This window comes from Elgaria multicarinata, chromosome 5 (genome assembly GCF_023053635.1).
Source record: "Elgaria multicarinata webbii isolate HBS135686 ecotype San Diego chromosome 5, rElgMul1.1.pri, whole genome shotgun sequence".
Classification (NCBI taxonomy): domain Eukaryota; kingdom Metazoa; phylum Chordata; class Lepidosauria; order Squamata; family Anguidae; genus Elgaria; species Elgaria multicarinata.
In genome coordinates, this window is record NC_086175.1 from 22,012,297 (window position 1) to 22,035,338 (window position 23,042).

Sequence of the window (23,042 nt, forward strand, 5' to 3'; positions counted from 1 at the left end):
CTGCAAGTCATCAGACTAGCCCAACGCACACAGGCATATGCACACAGGCACAAGAACATTTATCCAGATATCCCTACAAGATTACCTTCTACGAAGAACATTAGTGCTACTAACTACGGTTTATATTTTTCTTTTTTAAATCTGATTTAGCATTATTTCTAAATCAGAATAAAGATGCAACATTCTGCCAAGTGATATGCGTCCTATGTTATGTTTGTGTAATATGACTTTTTCTTTCAGGCCCCACACAACCCCCCAGCTGCATACAGAATGGTTGTCTGCTTGCTTGGGTTTAAACATCATATATAGCAGGCTAGGAATGCAAAGATGTCCCCCCCACCCCCACCCGGCCTGCTCCTATCCAAAATCTAGGGTGACCATATGGAAAAGAGGACAGGGCTCCTGTATTTTTAACAGTTGCATAGAAAAGGGAATTTCAGCGAAGGAAGATAGATGCTTTTGAACTGTGGTGTTGGAGGAAAATCCTGAGAGTGCCTTCGACTGCAAGAAGATCAAACCAGTCCATACTCCAGGAAATAAAGCCAGACTGCTCACTTGAGGGAATGGTATTAAAGGCAAAACTGAAGTACTTTGGCCACATAATGAGAAGACAGGATACCCTGGAGAAGAGGCTGATGCTAGGGAAAGTGGAAGGCAAAAGGAAGAGGGGCCGACCAAGGGCAAGATGGATGGATGATATTCTGCAGGTGACAGACTTGACCTTGGGGAAGCTGGGGGTGGTGACAGCCGACAGAAAGCTCTGGCGTGGGCTGGTCCATGAAGTCACGAAGAATCGGAAACGACTGAATGAATAAACAACAACAAAAATCATTTGTATGCATAAAGCACCTGGTGAAATTCCCTCTTCATCACAACAGTTAAAGCTGCAGAAGCCCTGCCCTCTTTTGTATCCGGACACTCTAGTATAGCTCCTGCAGCTTTAACTGTTGTGACGAAGAGGGAATTTCACCAGGTGCTGTATGCATACAAATGACACCTGCTGAAATTCCCTTTTCTATGCAACTGTTAAAGATACAGGAGCCCTGTCCTCCTTTTCATACCATCACCCTACAAAATCCTTTGTTCAATCTAGAAGAAAGTGGTGGTTATTATTTACAAGGAAAGGGGAGCACCTAGTGGACTGAATATTAAGTTGCAACTCTGAAAGGATGCGGAACTGAAGGCAAACTACAACTGCCATTTTTGAAACATTGAAGAAAATAACTATAAATGAGCTGTCCGTCCTTCTTCAAGAGAAACTGAGAAAAGAAATATCAACAAGGAGTTCTGTGGCACCCTTAAAACCCATTTACAGCATAGTTGTATACATGTCTACTCAGAAATAAGTCCCATTGAGTTCAGTGGGGCTTACTCCCAGGAAAATGAGAGTAGACAGAAAAATTATTTATTATTATTTATTTATAATAAAGAGACTTACAGGTCCCAGCATGTCTAAACATGTATAGGATCACAGCCTTAGTTAATTTGGCATGGAATGACCATGCACTAGAAGGGAGATAGCCATGTTCTGCATTCTCAGGGGCCACTCAACTGTAATGGTGGCCTGGAATTTTGTTTTGGGTAGGTGACTGATTCTCCTGAATAGGAAAAACTGGCCACACCATAAAAATTTAATTCAGCCATCAAAGTGCAATAATAAAATTGCTATAGCCCATTGCCAGCCAATAAAACCATCTTCATCACATACCTGGGGGCATGAATCACTGCTAGTAGGGATGGGTGAGAAATGTGTTCAGTTTGCATTTTAGTGTGAATTTACCTAATTTTGCACTTTTAAACCAATGCAGCCAGTTATCCTTCAAATTTGCACTTCTCCGGATTTTGTAATGGAGTTCTCCGTGTGTTTTAAATCTGTATATTAGGGGAAAATGCACACAAAAACACATGTATTCATGAAAATAACATTTAAAATGTAGTATATTAGGACACTCACTAGCAAAAGATGTGTATATTAAGAAAAAAATGCATACCAAAAAGCATGGATTAGGAGAAATGCACATAAACATGTTTACAAATTGTCATGGCAACTTAAAAATACATTCTCCAAATTTGGGAAAATCCTAATTTAAGACTAGAAAAATGAGAAAGTGAGAGGGAACTGAAATGGATAGTTTCATGCATCCCTAATTGGTAGGTTTCTATAATATTTATTTATTTATTTATTTATTTAATTAATTTATTACATTTTTATACCGCCCAATAGCCGAAGCTCTCTGGGCAGTTCACAAAATATGGAAGAGAAACAGTCTTAGGGGCTGTCTATACATCAGTAATATGTTTCCAATGTTATATAGGGACAAGGTGCTGGACGTCCATAGCCTCCAGTAGGACACCAAGTATGATGCTAAATGCACACTTAGCATCACACTTGGCGTGATGCCAAGGTGCTGCCACTGGCAGCCCCACCTTAATTACCCGGATGGGTGGGGACAGAGGCAAACACAGGCTCAGGATGCAGGTCCAACAGGTGCAGCAACAGTCAGGCAGCTCCTTCCCTCACAGGCTCTTCCCACACATCAGTTATATGACGCAGCCACAGATTCACAGCCACTGCCACAAAACTGTGCAATAAAAAAAAGTCCGGGACTTGCCTCGACTTTTTCGGTGGGAGTGAGGTCACCCTGGCTCTTCCACTGTCTGGCCTCGCTCCATGATCAATCCAAGCGGCGGTCCTGGCAGAAGTTGACCAGTGATTGGTTGCTGGAAGCCAGGAAGAGGGTGGGGGCAGTTCCAGTACCCAGTAACCCCAAACTTCCTCCTTGGTATAGGAATTACCTGACACCACCCCAGGTAAGTGAGACTGTGGGGTTTGGGGAGAAGGTGGCACCAACTCAGTGCCTTGAAGACAGCCCCTTACGTAATCAGATGCTGAGACACATTATATCACGTAGAGCTAGTAATACCACAGTACGGGCTCTAACTAGAGTGTGGGAGTTAGGATAGCTTGACATCTTTTGCCCCCAATACAAAAGTGAAGTATACTTTGTACTGACAGCTTGATTTAGCTCTCTGTTCCCCAAAGCGGAATTCTATGGCTTGAAGTCAGGGATGGATTGCGTGTGGTTATGCTCCTTCAAATTATTCCAATCAGCACCAAACACCTGGAAGTGCACTTGAAATGATTTTGAAGCAAAATATTTATCATACCACAAGAGAGAGAGAGAGAGGCTTCTAGAGTGCTAATCCTAAATGGCTCTTGGTATTTACAGAGCTAAAAAGTGGCTTCTTTTTCATCTGAAAGTTGGGAGGAAAATGCAGCGAGTTCAGCAGCGGGATTAAAAAATGAAAGAAATCACTTCTTGACTTCCTTCACTTCTGTGAAGAGCATAAGCACCTGTTCAGATCAATTGATAACACTCCACTATGGCAAAGAGGCTTGCATTTTCCTAGGTATTATTGCATTCATGTCGATGGAATATAAGGTTGTGGAGAGGCAACTGTGCCTATGAAATCTGACTGGACTTTTACGCATCTAGGATTTTCAGATCTGAAATGGGGATGGACGACAGAGTAGGCTCCATATTTGAGGGGAGGCTTGGTCTTCCTCCAACGTTGGTGGGCCCCATTAGGCTCACCTGGTGATGTGTCATGTAGTAGTGCACTGAGCAGTATACAAGCTGCACCAGATGCCTGAGTCATGCTGCCATTTTAATTTCCCACAATGGCCCTGGGTTATGCTACGTCGGAGGCATCATGGGAAATTAGACCCAACAGTGCTAAAAGTGCTAGGCCACACATTTTTCTTAATGGAGGCACCAGAACAAGCATCAGCAGTGGACCCCACTGGGACACCAGCAGCTGCTCTAGGATGCCAGCCAATGCTACTGGTCTTACCTGTAGGTAGTACTTTAGCACCAGAGCTTCTCTTGTTAAAAAATAAAACCACGAGCACTACCAAAAAAGAAGGGCACCATGTTGTTCAGAAAATATCCATTTCGTACTCCGCATGAAGACCATTCATTAATTTTGCAAGAGGATTTTTCTTTCTGCAGTCATGGCTTGGAAGAACTACATCGGAGAAGGATTTGGGTATCGTTGTTGACAGCAATCTCAACATGAGTCAGCATTGTGAGATAGGTGCTAGAAGGGCTAAGACAGTTCTGGGCTGCATTAAAAGAAGCATTGTATCAAAGAACACGTGAAATACTCATTCCTCTCTGCTCAGTACTAGTGAGATCACACCTGGATTATTGTGTGCGATTCTGGGCACCACAATTCCAGAAGGCCATTGACAGGTTAGAACAGGTTCAGAGGAGGGCAACAAAGATGATACAGGGATTTGAAGACATGCCCTATGAGGACAGGCTGAAGGAACTTGGGATGTTCAGTTTGGAGAAAAGAAGACAGAGGGGAGAAATGTTAGCAGTATTCAGGTACATAAAAGGGTCCCACAGGGAAGATGGTCAAGAACTATTTTCCATGGCCACAGAAATGAGGACCCAAAATAATGGATATAAGTTACAGCTACCTAGATTCAGATTGATTACCAGTGGAACAGTCTGCCTACGGAAGTTGTGTGTTCTCCATCTCTGGAGGCTTTTAAAAAGAGGCTGGATAGCCACCTCTCATGGATGGTTTAATTGGTTTCCCTGCACATTGCAGAGGGTTGGACTATATGATCCTTGTAGTCTCTTCCAACTCAACAATTCTATGATTCTATGAAATGAAAATTCCTAGTTCTCATGACTCCAGAGTTTGACATGCAGAGAGCAATTGGTATCCAGATCTGAAAAATAAAGAGGCATGTACATCCCTATTAGGATTTTCAGGAGGTTAATCAAGGCTTTTTCACAACATGGCAACTCTTGCCAGGATCAATTCCTTGCAAAATACATGTGGGGTATCGAAGAGCTGTAGCTGTGAGCATCCATCACCTTAATGAAAGGATATGCAAATTAGGCTCATAGGATGCAATTCGATATGAAGATTCATTGCAGCCTTCAAGCTCATGGTGCATTTCAGGTACGGCTCAAGAGTTTATGAATTACAGCTCCATAAATAATGGGGGGGGGGGGAAACAATGTCAAGTAATTTCAGGATATTTGTCACAGTTTATCTTGACTTTGAGCGTTTGGTTTATCTCCCACAGTAACCTACCATGTTGGCAGAATTACAGAGACAGAATTACATCCTGTACTTGCACTTCAAAGGATGCTTTTCTTAATCTCATTTTTCAAACAAGAGAACTGAGATAGAGGCCACCGAGTGAGTCTATGGTTGTGTACAGACTTAGGGTCCAAGCATCCCACCTCTTTGTCCACATTTATAATAACGATTTGGCTAATTCGTGATTTTCTTCCCTTATACTGTTGTTCGAAAACGATCTAATTTTGTTTGCAAGGTGGAAATGATCATTTTATTTATTATTTATTACATTTTTATACCGCCCTATAGCCAAAGCTCTCTGGGCGGTTCACAAAAATAAGTTTACAATCTGCTAGTCTTTGGTATTTTTTATTTCCGGACTTTATACAAATGATTGCACACATGCAGCTGTCATTTCCTTATGCCTATTTGCAAATTCACTGTGCTGAATTTTTTTGACATGCAGTAGAAAAGAAGGGCAAAAAGAAACTGCACCCAAAAATTGTGGGCAGGGTGAAAATGGTTGGAAATGTTGTTCCCCATCCATCCCGAGACACTATCTAGGGGATATAGGATTGCTCCCTTAATGCGTGGAACTTTGGACGTAGCTAGGCTTAGCATCGCTACAGCCTACTGTCTGGTTTCCTTCTCCTCCCCTTCCTTTTCCTCTCCTCTTTGTATCTCTGCCTTCCACCACTGCTGGAGCACATGATGTGTTTGCTCTCTCTCCTGCCAGTGTTATAGTACACACAAAAAATGAACTGAACAATCTCCTCCTGAAACACTATCCCTGCATTATATGCAAGGTTACTTCTGAGTAAAGCTTTTACCTTTTCTTCACTAAAAGAAGAGTATGGTCTTCTTCTTTTTTTAGGCCATAGCTAGACCTAAGGTTTATCCCAGGATCATCCTGGGTTCATCCCTGCCTGAGCACTGGATCCCCTGTGTGGCACTTAGATGAACAGGTTTGACCCCAGGACAATCCTGGGATAAACCTTAGGTCTTAGTAGCTAGCCATGCACAAAGGGGACTAGTGAAAGCTCATTCCATTTTGCCCTTGTGGTCTTTCTCTGCTAACTGCCTTTCTAACAAGAGGTGGCAATACCTTAGAAATCCCATCAAGAATTTCAGTGAAATTTCTGAAGGTGCAGGGCTTCAGTGCTTGCCTTATTGCAAGGAGGTGGCTGAGCCCAAGACCGCAGGCGTGTAAGCCGTTCCGCTGCTTTTCCCGGCTACCGAATTTACTCACAAGTAGCCGGGAAAAGCGGCACGCAGTGCTCCGCAGGAGCGCTGTGGCCATCAGGGCAGGGGGGGGAGATGGGGGGGAAACGGAGCTGGGGGGATGGGGGAATCGGAGATCGCAGGTGGGCAGGGGGGGGAACGGAGATTGCAGGTGAGTGGGTGGGGGGTGATGGGGGAAATCAGAGATCGTGAGCAGGTGGGGGGGATCATGGCCAGGGGGTGAAATCAGGGACAGTGGGGGAACGGGGAACCCTTTTTTTAAAAAAAAAACTACCTTTATCATTGGTGCACTCCTGCACACCTGGCCTCTTTAAGTTCCCAAACAAAATGGCCGACGCGACGGGGCTTTCCTTTACCCCGTCGCATCGACGTGTGGATTGAAGCGACTTCTAGCATGGGCTGGCCTCTCCACACGCCAGGATTTTAAGGTAGATCTAGCAAGGCCCAGAATGAGTGCCTGAAAGCTGAGACTGGCATTGTTGGTTTTGTTCTGCAGTTCTTAAAAGTCGAAGAATAAGAGGAAGAGGAAGAGGAAGGAGGAGGAGGAGGAGGAGGAGGCGGCGAAGGAGGAAATAACATTTCTGTGCTCAGCTTTCAGGCATTTAGCAAGCAGCCAGCCTGGAAAACCCCAAGGGAGAAACCCCAGAGGCTCCAAGGCCAGAATGGGTAGAATGCTAAAAGGAAATGCACCCATGAACCCGTCTGCTCCCTCCTTGCAATAAGGTAAGCCCTGAAGCCCTGCCCCCACCCAGTGATATTTCTTCAAAATTCTCAGCATCCCAAGGAAAGAGGCAGAAAAACCACTGCCTCTTTTGCAGGGAAATGAAGAAGTTGCAAAAGGACAGGTGGAGGTTTGGCACAGCATTAATATTCCCATCAGGTAGCCATTGCACAAAAATGCAGTGCACTGCGCAAAAGCCTGATACAATGGTGTGCAACATTGTAATACCTTTGCTAGCTCATCTCCTGGCTTTTTGGTGCCTGAAGACAACCAGCACCTATACACCCATACACCTATACACCCAACACCTATACACCCATGTTACTGTATTTCCTTGTTCACTCTGAATTCATACGATACAACAGGTAACCCATTGTGTTCCCATCATTTCCACCTCCTTATTCTAATATTTTTGACCCAATTTTTGACAGCTTTCCTGTCACTTGTGCTATTGCTGTGTTTCCAGTGTGGGCAAATAATGCACCACTGTTACACTTTAATGAGGGTGGGGAGTGGCCACATTAAACTGTTTGTTACATCCTTGATAGGTTTTATTCTCTTTTACTCCTCCCCCGGTGAATAGTCTGACTCCTAGTAGTGACCGGAGTTCAGAAGAGCATTTTATTGCACACTCGTTACTGGGCACTCATGGATTTTCGCAGTTCTTCCTTTTTTTCTCATTACAGTAGGCCAGGAAAAATGAGATGGGGAGGAAAGAATTAATCTGTACCTTCTCCACGTCTTACCTTTTTCTCCTCAGAGAATTAGGACAGGAATGGGGGGTGGGGAGAATTTACTCATAGTCCAATAGTAAATTGTGAGAATTTACTCACAATGTTTGCTCATCAATTAAGCCCACTATATTCAATGCCTCTTATTTGTTTTATTACATGTTACAAATTCGATGGGTTGTAATAAAAAATACCCAGCTTCATCAGGAGCATCATCTTCAAAAACATTGTCTTTTGGATTTTTAGACTACTACTTCACAAGCCGAGCAAAACTCAGGAAAAAGTCTGTCACAGAAGCACAGGGTTCCTCAGAAATTAATTGCAACAAAACCTGTCAACAGATCATTCTCAAAATTTCCACAGATGACAACCATGAATTTTTCTGTAAGCTCAGAAAATTTCATGTTGCTATCTTGAAAAATGAAAAAGTTATAGGTGTTTATTTCTCCCAGTGGAACTCCGAATCTCAGCTTGGATCTGGCTCTGAGGTGGATCAGGGGAGGTCTGGATCAGTCCGAGGTGGATTGGGCTTGATTCAGAAGGTCTGCATTGGACTCCAAAGAGGATCGTGGTGTCCGTGCACAGCCGTAGTTTCTGGGAGGGAGGTGACTCCTTTGGCTCTGCCTCCAGTGAACCCACTTTCTGCTCCAACAATTGGGATTAGGTAACTGAGGTTTGAGATGGAGGCACTCATAACTGCATCACACTTAAAACCCCTGATGCCTAAACTTATTCTGCAGTTCTCCAAACTATACTCCAGCATCAGCAGCCAGCCAGCTAGAAGAACACCCTTGGAAGAATTAATCTGCTTATTCCATGGATCTCTTCCTTTTTTTAATCATTACAGTAGGCCAGGAAAAATGAGATGGGGAGGAAAGAATTAATCTGTACCTTCTCCACATCTTCCTTTTTTCTCCTCAGAGAATTAGAACAAGAATGGGGGTGGGGAGAATTTACTCAACAGTGGAAGAGTAAATTGTGAGAATTTACTCACAATGTTTGCTCATCAATTAATCCCACTATTTTCAATGCCTCTTATTTCTTTTATTACATGTTACGAAGGCAATGGATTGTAATAATAATAATAATAAACACCCAGCTTCATCAGGAGCATCATCTTCAAAAACATTGTCTTTTGGATCTTTAGACTGCTACTTCACAAGCCGAGCAAAACTCAGGAAAAAGTCTGATGTCACAGAAGCACAGGGTACTTCAGAAAGACTAATTGAACTAGAATATGACTCTTCTGATGTCACAGAAGCACAGAATTCCTCAAAAAGTCTAACTGAACCAGAACGTGACTGGTCTGATGTGACAGAAGCACAGGGTTCTTTGGAAAGACTAACTGAACCAGAATTTGACTGGGAGGAGGAATTTTCTGGCAACCCCAGATGACAGCACCCAACGGTTTCATGTATATGTTAAGCAGCATGGGAGACAAGACTGACCCCTGCAGAACTCCATACTGGAGAGTCCACAGGGCCAAGCAATGCTCCCCAAGCACCACCTTCTGGAGCCGACCCACCAAGTAGGAGCGGAACCACTGCAATGCAGTGCCCCCCACTCCCAACTCAGCCAGACGGTCCAGAAGGATACCATGGTCGATGGTATCGAAAGCCGCTGAGAGATCAAGGAGAATCAACAGAGTCACACTCCCCCTGTCGTTCTCCCAACATAGGCCATCATACAGGGCAACCAAGGCTGTTTCCGTGCCAAAACCAGACCTGAAACCCGACTGAAATAGATCCAGATAATCAGCTGGCCCGCAACCACCCACTCAAGGACCTTGCCCAGGAATGGAACATTTGCCACCGGCCTGTAGTTACTAAGATTTTCCGGGTCCAAAGAAGTTTTCTTCAGGAGTGGTCTCACTACCGCCTCTTTCAGACAGCCTGGGACTACTCCCTCTTGCAAAGAGGCATTAATCACTTCCCTGGCCCAGCCGGTTGTTCCATCTCTGCTAGCTTTTATTAGCCAAGAGGGGCAAGGATCCAGTACAGAGGTGGTTGCGCGAACCTGTCCAAGCACCTTGTCAACATCCTCGAGCTGTACCAACTGAAAGTCATCCAAGAAAACATGAGGTTACCAGTGCATGAATGACCGTGGCGAGGCTCTCCTGCTCTACCTAGTAGCCATTGATTGCCTTGTCCTCTAGCTTCCTGCAGCTGCTTTCATTTAAAAGAAGAAGAATCGGACAGGCTGCTGCCACATGATGTCTACTTTGGTAATAGCACAGAAGCAGGACAGGAAGGGAAATGACAAGGAGACAAAGCTACAAGAGCAGACGTTGCACTAAGAGATGATGAGGCGGCAGAAAACAAATATGACATCAGAGCAGCAGGCGTCGAATCTTTCTTCACACTCTCAGCCAAACACATTAACACAATCGTATGATTCTGAGCACTAGGGGTTTTCCCAATTGTTCTCCTCTGCACTTGGGCAGTTGACATGAAGAAAACTGACCATTATGTTTTACACTTTGCCTTGGATCCAGACTTAGAAATAGTTAGAGTTAGACCCATTGAAATCAATGCTCTAAGTTTGTGTATGCCTGAATCCAACCCACTGACTTTCAAAACAAACTGCTGGGCATCTGTGGGATGTTCTACTGCACAAGGCTGTATTGTTGAGTTTGATAACAAAAGTTTATTAATTAATAAGAATGATTGAAAAGTTTAAAAGAAGGTACTGTGTATTTATAGCACATTAGTAAGTATAAAGCCATAGAGGGGAAGTGAGTGCCGGATGGAAGGGGAGTGCTGATTGGATGTTGGTGTGGAGCGTCTGGATTGGCCGTGAGAGAATGAGAGGAGTCGGAGAAACTTGTGAGTATATATTTGCTTCTGTTGACAAGGCAGAATGTATGGGTTAGAGGCGAGAGTTATGAGTTTTAGATTAGAGTTTGGAAGAGAGTTTGAGAGAGATTGAGGCCATAGCTAGACCTAAGGTTTATCCCTGGATCGTCCAGGGGTCAAACCTGTTCATCTAGGTGACACACAGGGGATCCAGTGCTCAGGCAGGGGTGAACCCTGGATGATCCCAGGATAAACCTTAGGTCTAGCTGTGGCCCGAGAGACAAGAGATAGGAAAAATCTGCGTGCTTTGTCGTTTGAGTAGATTAGTGTGTAGAATAAGCAAGATAACCTAATAATTATATTGTGAAATGTTTAAGAGAAAGAACTGACTGAAGTTCTTTATAACTATTACGCTTGAGAACTAAAGAAACCGTTAAGCTTTTGTACCTGCACTAACTACTTGTTAATAAATTATATTTCGTTATAACTTGTGTTGTCATGTCTAGCCCTGCTCCCCCTAGTTAGGAGGAAAGTGTTTCGGGTAATCAGTCAGAATCAGACTCCGATGTAGAGGAGTCGGCGCCAGACACAGGCCAGCCTGTACCAGTGGGGGAGGAAGCTCTCACGGGCTTTTCACCAGCTGGTGGTGAACTCTCTCCAGAGCTCATCTTGTCAAGGGCAATAATACACAGTCAGTGGGAAGCCAACATTCTTCCGAAGGAGAGAGCTCCGGCAGGTGCGCAGATCCTAGAGCACATCGCAAGCTAAAACAGGCGGAGCGAAAAGTAGGCGAGAGAAAGTCGGCCCGGCTTGCATCGGGTCAGATGCTGCCTCAGAACTAGTCTCTCTGAAGTTAAGGAGTCTTGGCAAAAAGCTTTCCATTCTTGAACAGACAATTGTCTCACTTAGTTTGCATAGTTTTGCCTAGAGGAAAGTTCCAAGAGATTAGACTCTCTTCAAGCGAGGAGAGATGTTTATTGCTTAAATAAAGCTTTGTGGATTACTTCGCAAACCTCATTATTGCCTCCCAAGAAAGCAGGACATTAAAGAGAAACACAATAGGTGTTGTCCTTGGAGTACCTGAAAAGAGTACATGTCTATAGTGGCAGCGGAAGAGAGAATTTGGGGTGAGAGTGCTGAACTGTATAGCTGTTGGGCCGAAGAAGTGAAAAGTGTGTCACAAAGATGGTTGCAGCATTCTAAACCGCTTGACACCTGCGCTAAGTTGGACATCTAAGTTGTCTGTCTCCTGGACTGGGATAGCTTGGCCACAGTGGTACAAGCATTGGTAACCTCAAGAATGGATTACTGCAACACGCTCTATGTGGGGCTGCCCTTGAAGCTGCTCCGGAAGCTGGAGCTAGTGCAGAATGCTGCAGCTCGGCTGTTGTCTGGAGCTGCCCCTTTCCAGCATGTAACTCCTCTGCTGAGGGAACTGCACTGGCTGCCTATTCGCTACCGGGCCAGGTTTAAGGTTCTTGTACTTGTGTACAAAGCCCTAAACAACTTGAGACCAGGATACCTGAGAGAGCGCCTTCTCCCTTACCAACCTGCCCAGTCACTGGGGTCATCCGAGGGCCTGCTTCTGGTGGTTCCACCTAGATCCATCCTCTGATTGGAATCCACCAGGGGAAGAGCCTTCAGCGTGGTGGCCCCCCTCCTGGGGAATTCCCTGCCTCTGGAGGTCAGGCAGGCGCCAACCTTGTACTCCTTTTGGTGTCTCCTGAAAACATCTTTATTCCAAGAAGCCTTTCCTTAATATGCAGCCTTGGATTTCTGTTTTTTGCTTCTTTTTAAATTTTGTTTTAACTGTTTTATTCTGTTTTTATTTTCATTTTATCTTGTACACTGCTCTGAAATTTTTCAATGGGGAGCAGTATATAAATATTCAAAATAAATAAATAAATAAGTCCTTTGGTTCAGGAAAGGAATAAAAGAGCATTATAATGTAGGGGTCGTCACAATCTGCCACGTAATTTCTGGCATGTTGCAGAGGATTTCTGGCTGGGGTTCACGTGAGACTCTGGCAAGGGCACCACTGAGCCCTGTGGACTGAGAGCATGGTTGGGAGCAACAGGCTGTGCCTGCCTATTGCAAGGGAAGATCAGGCCAGATGGGCAAGTCAGCTTCCAGGGAAGCTTGCTTTCCAGTATTCATCTTCCCATTGAGGAACCCCTGACAGCTTTCCAAGGAACTAGGGTGACCACAAATCCTGGTTTACAGAGGATACACCTCTATTTGAAGGCCTCTCTGGTCGGAGTCCAGTTTAAAGAACAGGCAGCAGGGAGGGCCCTTGAAGTCACCCAACACTATAGGGAGGTGTAATGAATTTCTATTTAAATTGTAGTAATTCTTCCTAAATTTGTATCTACACATATTTTTTAAAAAATTAGCATATGCATAATTTATGCAAATCTGTACCTCGTTTTGGTAATACTCCATATAAAAATGTCCTATAGGCAGGGATTGTCTTGTTTTGAATTTGTATAGCTTAGAACATTTTAGGTGCTTTATATAACCATCATATATTTTTATTTGATGATGATGATGATGATGATGATGGACCTGGTTTACAAGGGACAGGTACCAGAAAATATGAAGAGAGCTGGAATGTATTGTAATGAGATCTGGAGTAGTTAAATGACTTTTCGGTGATTCCTTCTTGCAGAGAGTGACTCAGAATGGAGGGAAATGGCTGAAAGGGAAAGGGTTACACAACCACAGATGCACACATGCTGTACCAGGGGGTCCCAACTTCAGGGATCCTTTCCAATTCTGTTATTTGGAGGCAGAACTATCAGGGGAGGTTGCCCCGAGACAATACCTCTTAAGGCCTGATCAAAGACTGGTAACAGTTGTAATATTCAGATGATGTGTCTCAATAGGAGCTAAAGTGGTCCAACAAGCTATGAATCAGGGATGGGGTACCTATGGCTCTCCAGATGTTGTTGGACTGCAATTCCCATCATTCTTCACCATTATCTATGATGGCTAGGATTAATGGGAGTTGCAGTCTAGAAGGCCACATATTCTCCACGCCGGGCATGGGTGGAGATGACACAACATTAATTTGTTCCCCACCCCACCCCGTCCCTGCACTCCCTTCTCTGGAGAGGACAGCATCAAATGGTGTGGCTGTGAAGAAGCTGGAGGGTTTCAAAGAGACTGGAAGAGACACACAGAGAACTGAGTTATTGTCTCCAAGGGTTCTATGATGCTGGTGAGTCCCCTAGAACAGGGGTCCCCAACCCCCGGGCCACGGACCCATTAGGAACCGGGCCGCACAGGAACCCCCGGTCCGTGGCCCGTTAGGAACCGGGCAGCACAGGTGAGCTGCTTTCACCCCCACCCCCCCACCAGCATACCTGGGTGCGAGGCACCATCTCGCCTGCTCAGCGAAGCGAAGCCAGGACACTGGGGTGGGGTGGATTCAGAACAGCGCACCTGGCCGGAAGCCGCTCTGGGAGAGGAACTTCCAGGCACGCTTTTCCGAAGCCGCCCGCACGCCCCACTGTCCTGGCTTTGCTTCGGCTGGGCACCCAGCCGAAGCGAAGCCAGGACGCTGGAGTGGGGGGCGGGTGGGTGGGGGCTTCCCAAAACCATCCCCTCAACATCCCCCGGTCTGTGGAAAAATTGTCTTCCACAAAACCGGTCCCTGGTGCCAAGAAGGTTGGGGACTGCTGCCCTAGAAGAAACCTGATGGGAGAACAGCATATTAATGCTGTAAGCCTCCACTTATGCTGAACCAGCCTATATGTGAAAATAAAACAGGATTTTAGAAAACACCAGTAGCATCTCGACCAGGAACCTCATTCCAAGCAGTGGTGTAGCAGAGCCAAAGGCTTGCAGGGATGCAGCGCCAGCACTTTTGTATCAGCAAGGGCACTGATTTCATCTGCCACCCTCTACCTAGAATTCCCTGTTCCCTCTGGGCTTAGCTGCACTCCTCACAGTAACTGGTGGGTGGCAGGGGCGGGGAGATAAATTTTCCCAGCATCACTATATTGTTCCTTGTTATAAAGCAAAGTGTTTTGGCTTGGTCTTGATTGGGCAATTCAGATCCATTAGTTTTACTAAAGACTTGTAAAGACGTTCCTGAACTTCCTTTTTTTTTGGCTCTGAGAAGCGCTGCATCATTTGGGTTTCATAGAGCTTACGGCCAATCGAGTATCCTGGAACTTCCTCTCTCATGTTTTCAAACGTTTGTTTTGAAGAAGTTGAAAATGAAAGAAGATCTGACAAAGGAGAGCTTCAGCACTTTTCTTCAGTTTTGCAACCCATTTAGTGACACCGCTAAATGGATGTAAAGGAAATTTCATGCTGGGGCGTTGAGCACACTTTCGCAAGTTTAAACATTCACAGGACTCATTTGTGCTTGAATTTGTACAGCAGCACCCTTTCTGATAAACCACCTGATGCTTATTTTCCAGCCAGATCGAAAAAGAAAAATAGGAAGTGGGAGGCAGGAAGGAAAAGGAAACTTGTGATGGGAATGCAGAACCCGCCACCCACCGAGGCTGAATGGACAGATACCTGCCAGAGCATTGAATCATATAGAAATGCATTGGGACAGCCTTTTCTGTGGTTCAAGTCCTTTGAACTCAGAGGAGTCTTTAATTATTTTATTGACTGGCTTTTCATTTCTATGAGCTGGCACTAATATCACAACACACTAATGTGCCCTCGGAGAGAGTGTGAGGGTTGCCCCTTTGCAGCAACGCCTTTGTCTTTGTTTGATCATCTGAAGCCATCGCTTTGCACATGGCACGAATCTGACTCATGCGTTGCTGCAATCTGGAGTGTCAACCGCCGCCGTGGTCCTTGCGAAATTAGTCAGGGGAATGTTGTTGATGTTGAAAAGGGGGAACTTCTGCGCAAAGGAAGCCGGGCCGGGCCAAGGTGCTCTGTGCCCAACTGCTGTTATCATATAAAAAGGAGGCATCTGCCTTACCAAAGTCTGCTTTGGAAGGCTCATCAGACCCAACTTTACTCTGGAACGTGATCTGAGAGACAAATCACCGCTCATTCCATCATGTGGGCAAAGGTATTGCTTTGATTTATTTCTCCGAAGAGAGGGAGATAGAACATCAGTGGAGGTGTAGTGCAGTGATGCTGCACCAGCACAGAAATAAAATTATTATTATTATTATTATTATTATTATTATTATTATTATTATTATTATTACTAGGTGCTTACGCCGCCCCATAGATGGCCGCATTAAACAACAACTGTATACCCCACAAAACTAAGCCTATTAAATATTTGGGAAATTATTTACCAATTAACTTCTAAATGTATTCTGTATTTCTGGATATCTGTTAAAAGAAATTGTAGAGAGACCTCAAAAGACACCCTATGCTGGACAACTCTTTCCTCTCTCTTATACTACGCTGGACAACCCTTTCCCCTCTGAAAGTGGAAAACATTGATCACTTGGAGAGATTGGTTGCTTGCTTGTTTTTTGCCAGAATGTTACTGGAAATTTTGCAAACGTGATCCACGGTTTGAATGCAAGCCACTTGACTGACGTGGCTGTTCGGAGGAGCAAGCGAATGATTCTCGATACCTTAGGCGTTGGGCTGCTGGGCACCAGGACGGATGTCTTTCAAAAAATGATCCAATACAGTAAGGTGCGTTGATCAAAATATACATTATTTCGAAAGGCAAGTAAAAAACCCTTCAGTGGTGGCTGAGGATCTCCGATGCCTTAGGAGCCTGATGGATTTCACTTGGCTATTACTGTTAAATGCAAATGCACAATCCTAGATTGGTGTTTTTTTAAATCAAAAATCAAAAAACAAAAACAAACACATACCTTATTTCTTCGATTCTAAGACACACTTTTCCCCCCATATAAACATCTCTAAAAACGGGGTGCATCTTAGAATCGCGGGTGCTTTTATTATTTCTTAGAATCAAAGCTTTTTTTTTTCTGTTGGTGGTACTGAAATTAGTGTGCGTCTTACAATCGATGGCGTCTTAGAATCGAAGAAATACAGTAGCTGTGCACAAGATCCATCCATTTTCTGTTCTAATGAAAGCTTCATTCTGCAACCTGCATCAGTGATACAAACGAATACAATGGTCATAATGTAATGTCTCTTACGTTGTTTATTTAATCCATCTATGCACTGCTTACCATATCTAAACAAAACATCACTGAGTGCTTTACAAAATCAGATTATTATTATTATTATTATTATTATTATTATTATTAAAAAAACACATTATAATAAATACAAACACTCATTGGTTAAAATGTTTTAAAGCTTTAAAACCAAAACTAAAGACGCAATGAGTACTAAATATAATTCTTGGCATCATTGACTCAATTTTTGCTATTTGCAGCGAGGGAGGTATCAGTGGCACTGATGCTCCTTGGAAATGTTACTCTGTGCATACTGGAACTTTGTAGATTTCACCAGAACTTGCTTGTGCACTTAATGGTGTAGAAGCTGCCAGGCTCAATCTCTGGCAGTATCTCCATAGAATCATAGAATCATAGAATAGCAGAGTTGGAAGGGGCCTACAAGGCCATCGGGTCCAACCCCCATGTAAAAGAACCAGGCAGCAGGTTATGGGGGGAAAGCCCCTCTCCGACTGAGACCCTGGGGAGGGGAGCCACTGGCAGGCAAGGGTAGGCTGTGCTGCGCTAGATGGACCAGTAGTCAAGGCGGCATAAGGCAGCTTCTTCCAAAGTGAAAAACAGAACTCACCACACATTCTTCAGCCACAGTAGGGAGTCAACATCCTCCTGGCTTGGCAGCTGAAAGGGCTGACAGGCAAGCCAGCAAGCTGGAGCTCAAGCTGTTGGTCTTGCCACTCTCACTGTGGTAGACCGGTCATCTTCCTTTGGGGGGAGAAAAAGGGGCCCAGTGCCACATGCACAATCGTTTGTCACCAGGATTCGGTTTGGGGTTGTTGTTGTTGTTGTTTTTGCTTATTCATGTTTACTTGGGAGTGACTCCCTCTGGGTTCACTGGGGTACATACTCCAGTATGTGCACACAGGGGGCTTGTCTACACAAAGGGTTTGCTCTGGGGTGGCTTCGCGCTAGCGGCACGTCATTTACGTGACGCAGCCGCCATTGCGAAGCCATCCGGGGGCAAACCCTGGAAACTCTGCTCTGAAAAAGTTGGGCACTTATCCCGACATTTTTGGCAGCGGAGCCCATGGCGCCCCCTGATTGGTCACCATGGGCAACTCTGCGCCTATGGAGCTTCGGCTGTTGGGCGGTATAAAAATGTAATAAATAAATAAATAAAATATTTTGCATATTGGAGGCTGCATATTGTTCTTTGCCTGGGAAGGGAGGGAGGCCTTGGCACTGGAGGAATGCGTTACCTTTGCCAAAATTATCATTATTTCAGTGATATAAAACTGTGCCTGTCTTGCAGATCAATGAACCCAGCCAAGCCTAAAGAGAAATTGCTTGTTTGTCTTATCCCTGAAACCAATACTAAACTGTATTGATACTATTCCAGATCTACAGCTCAGAGGCATCCAGTTCTGTTTGGGGCCAGCCAGATCTCAGGCTGCCTCCCCTTTATGCAGCTTTCGTGAATGGCGTGGCGGTAAGGAACTCTATGAAACACTATACCCACCTACCGAGTTGGAATGCTTTGTAAGCTCTTTAAGAGAGCAATCCTATGCATGTTGAGAGAGAGATGCCCCATTCAGAAGACACCTTAAACCATGAATTTAACCATGGTGGTTAAGCCAGAAAGCCGAGCTGTGTTCAGAAGACACCTTAAACCATGGCTTTAACCACGGTGGTTAAAGACAGAAAAACTTATTCACTGTAATTAAAGCTGTGGTTTAAGGTGTCTTCTGAACAGGGCCAGAGAGAGAGAGAGAGAGACAGGGAGAGTCCTACAACTCCCAGCATACCGGAATGCTGGGAGTTGTTGGACATTTTTCTGTCTAAACTTGCATAAGGTTGTGCCATCAGGCATTTAGTATGAAATGTGCCATGCTTCACACATCACTTCTCATTGCGGTCTGTGGATCTCCCACGTCTAGTCCGGCCACCAGACTACGCAGGAGCTGTCCAGGTTTCCTCTTTAATATGATTGGCCTTGACAGAGTGATAGATCGATTATATTTTGGGAAGCATGCCCCCTTATGCTTCCACCCCCCCATCCTGCCATCTCTAGAACATATTTAGCTCTCACTTTGGGGCTTACATTAAATACATTGGTGTAGTTAACTAGAAACCCCGGCAACTGACCTTCCCAAGCAATTCAGATCTTCTGTCAATTGTTTTGCAATTAACAACATCACCAGTATATGTGGCACTTTACAGAGCAGCAGAAATAAAATACAGAGGTCTGTGTCCCAAAGAGTTTACAATCTGAATCTCAGCAGTGGAAGGGGAAAAAAGAGGTAGAAAATTGAGGGACTAGAGATAATTGCTCAAGGTAAAAATGGCATTGAATCTTTGATTTAAAACCAGGACTTTCCCCTCCCCTAAAAAAAAAAGGCTCACTCCATGGACTTTGATGATACGTGGCACCCAGCCACACACCCTTCTGGAGCCGTGCTGCCTGCTCTCCTGGCCATCTCGGAAGCTGCACCTGAGAAGCAAAGGATTTCCGGACGGGACCTGCTTTTGGCTTTCAACATAGGCCTTGAAGTACAAGGCAGGCTGATGCACTTTTCCAGGGAGGCCAGCGAGGTTCCTAAAAGGTACGTTAAGATAATATATGAAGATATGTTTCTTTTAAAATAAATATTCATAAAGATCAAGTGTGGCCTGAGTATTGGGCATTGATCTGAGGGATGTGTTTGCAAATCGCACTTCACTTGACAAGTCACTAAGCTCCCACCTTTATAACCACACCAGTGAGACTGAGAAGGCTAAACTATATCAGCCTTCCCCAAACTCGTGCCCCTTCAGATGTGTCAGACTTCAAATCCCAGCATCCCCAAGCCAGTCGAACACCTCGGGAGAGCATCAGGATAGGGCAGGCTGAGCTATATGAATAATAATAGCAAGCATAATCCTGCCAAAGTGAAGCACTTTTAAATTCCCTCAGTTCCGAGTGGAAGAGAGTTGGGTGAATGCTCAGCAAGAGAGTTATAGATAGGAGCAGGCCATACTATCTTTATGCAACATAGGTCACCAGCACCAATGAAATACAAGAAGGGGAATGTTGACTCAACAGTTTCTCTACTAGGGTGGTGGAAAACCTGTGGTCCACCAGATCTAGTTGGACTCCAATTCCAATGAGCCCTAGCCATTGTGGGCAGTGGGATGATGGGAGTTGTAGCACAACATTGGGAGGTCCACAGGTTCCCCACACCTACTCTAGTATCTTCAGTATAGTCAATTCTGTGTCCTGTTTTAAACCAGCAATTGACAAGCTAACTATTGCATGGAAATCATACTTCTTCTTCTTCTTCTTCTTCTTCTTCTTCTTCTTCTTCTTCTTCTTCTTATTATTATTATTATTATTATTATTATTATTATTATTATTATTTTGGATTCAAGGCACCTCACATCGTCGTCGTCCTCTCCATATTATGCTCACAACAACCCTGTGATGCAGGGTGACTGGCCCAAAGTCACCCAATGAGATTCATGGCCGAGCAGGGACTAGAACCTAGATCTCCCGAGTCCCAGTCCAAGATTCTAACCATTGCTCCACACTGAATCTCCAGTTCAGTGGGACTTATACCTCTGAGCAAATCAACACACATAGGCAGACTGCATAGCTTTGGGTCAGCCTTCCCCAAGCTGGCATTCTCCTGATATTTTGAACCTCAACACCTGTCAGGCCCAGCCAGTATAGCCAATGGTCAAGAATGCTGGGAGTTGTAGTCCCAAACATCTGGACTACAGATGTTAGGCACCAGATTGAGGAAGGCAGATGTTAGGCACCAGATTGGCACCAGAGGGCACCAGATTGAGGAAGGCTGGTTTAGGATGATTGCTCTACAAATTGAACTCATTGAAGCTAGCAGCACTTGAGCCAGTTTGCTGGTATGGATATAATATTGGCAAGTATTGGGTTCAAATGATTACTCAGACATGAAGTTCACTGGCTGACCTTGGGCCAGTACCTACCTATTAGCCTAACCTACCTAGCAGGGTAGTTGTGAGGAGAAAATGCAAGGGGAGGCAAAATTACAAATCCCACTCCATATCCTTGGAGGAAGGTTGGGATAAATGTGTAAGAAATACATACAAATGGGTCAGCCAGAAAAATATCACAGTGATATCTGCTTCTTGACTCCTATGCATGGTATGGAGAATGTGGATAGGGAGACATTTTTCTCCCTCTCTCAAAATACTAGAACCCGGGGTCATCCCATGAAGCTGAGTGGTGGGAGATCCAGGACAAATAAGAGGAAGTACTTCTTCACAGAGTGCATAGTTAAATTATGGCACTCACGACCACAAGATGTAGTGATGGCCACCAATCTGGATGGCTTTAAAAGGGGGTTGGATAAATTCCTGGCGGCAAAGGCTATCGATGGCTACTAGTCCTGACGGTTGTGTGCTATCTCCAGTATTCGAGGCAGTAAGCCTGTGTGCACCAGTTGCTGGGGAACATGGGTGGGAGGGTGCTGTTGCACCATGTCCTGCTTGTTCATCCCTGGCCGATGGCTGGTTGGCCACTGTGTGAACAGAGTGCTGGACTAGATGGACCCTTGGCCTGATCCAGCATCAGGGCACTTCTTATGTCCTTATGTGGAGTGGGCCTGTTTGGTGTTCCGTTCAGCCAGCCAGCCAGCCATGTCCTCTTCTAGGCTACTCCATTCTATTACCTCTCCCACCTTGTTTTCTGCTCCCAACCACAACAGTGGCCACTAAGCACACTTGATCCTCAGGGGCCATTGGTGTGGGGGGAGGGTAGGATTTTTCTCTAAAGATGCTTTTGCACTACTGCAAACTCTGGAGTCCCCACCCCCCACCCCGGTGCTGATACCTCTCTTGTACATTGATGGATGGTATTATTTTGGCTGTATAAGCATCAACACTCATAACCAAACATCAGAAATGGAAGGAATATGTGCTGAGTTATAGGCAAAGCCGGATTCCCACTGATTTCAGTAGTGTCATCTGCTAACGTCTTCATGCTTTTCTCAGGTTTCACCCGCCATCCATACTTGGTACCATGGGAAGTGCTGCAGCTGCCGCCAAACTCTTGGGTCTCGATCAGTTTAAATGTAAGGAAGCATTGGCAATTGCTGCCTCTTACGCCGGTGCACCGTTGGCCAATGCCGCCACCCAAACGAAACCTCTTCATACGGGCAACGCAAGCCGGCATGGCATGGAGGCCGCCATGTTAGCATCCTTGGGCCTTCAAGCAAACAAGTTGATCCTGGATCTGGAATCCGGCTTTGGGGCCTTTTACGCCGACTACTTGCCCCAGACTCTACCAAGCTTGCAATCCTACTCTTGGCTGTTGGATCAACAAGACGTAGCTATCAAGAGCTTTCCGGCACACCTGGGGACACACTGGATGGCAGAAGCGGCCCTGGCAGTAAGGAGGCACCTGGCAAAGAACGGGGAGTCCCTCCCCAGTGGCAAGATCCAGAAAATCGTGCTTCAAGTCCCCGACATCGAATACGTGAACAGGCCATTCCCTGCCACAGAACATGAAGCGAGGCATTCTTTCCAGTTCGTTGCATGTTCTGCCCTGCTGGATGGTCACATCTCTGTTGAGTCCTTCAAACAGCACAACGTCTCCAGGCCAGAGCTGAACGAGTTGCTCCGAAAGACGCACTTGGAACATTCTCCTGACAACCCGCCCAGCTTCAAAAGCCTTTACTGCGAGGCCAACCTCACCCTCCAGGACGGATACACCTTGTCAGAGCGTTGCGACACGTTCTACGGGCACTGGAGGAAGCCACTGAGCAGGGGGGACCTGGTGAAAAAATTCCACGCCAACGCCACCACGGCTGTCACTGCAGAAGCCGCCGAAAGCATCGTGGAAGCTGTTGACAATTTAGAAAACCTAGAGGACTGCTGCATGTTGACGTCACTCCTTCAAGGAGCAGAGTCGGCAACGGAGCAGTTAAAAAGCCAAAGTGGGCTGTTTTGAGAGACTTTTGAAGGCTTGCCTTGCCCAATAACAGCTCAATGTTCTCCAAGAGCCAGATCTAAGAAGACTATTAGCGTGGACTAGCTGCAGTTGTGCAAATTGAATCGGTGTCTATTTGACACACGTTGAAGTAGAGGAGCCATGTGTCCTGCTTTACAGAGGACAGTCCTCTATTTGAAGGCATCCTCAGTTTGAAAGGCTGCAAGGCCAAAGTCCGGTTGAAAGATGAAGACCAATGAGAAGGGAAAGCTTTGAACTTGCCCATCAGGTCACTTGGTCACATTTTTCACCACTATGGTGAGATGTATTGTATTTCTATACAAATTAAAACAACTGGTTCTAAATTTACATCGATACACATAAATCAGCATATCCAAATATTATGGAAGTCCA

General features: G+C 45.2%; 1 protein-coding gene across 1 annotated transcript; it reads left to right on the forward strand.

Annotated features, from left to right (window-relative positions):
- The first annotated feature begins 15,568 nt into the window (after positions 1-15,568).
- ACOD1 (aconitate decarboxylase 1) lies at positions 15,569-22,975 on the forward strand. Its single transcript, XM_063126025.1, has 5 exons — positions 15,569-15,639; positions 16,065-16,226; positions 18,081-18,170; positions 19,079-19,284; positions 21,692-22,975. Exons 1-5 carry the CDS (start codon positions 15,628-15,630, stop codon positions 22,647-22,649), a joined length of 1,428 nt encoding a protein of 475 aa, XP_062982095.1. The 5' UTR covers positions 15,569-15,627; the 3' UTR covers positions 22,650-22,975.
- The last annotated feature ends 67 nt before the right edge of the window (positions 22,976-23,042 follow it).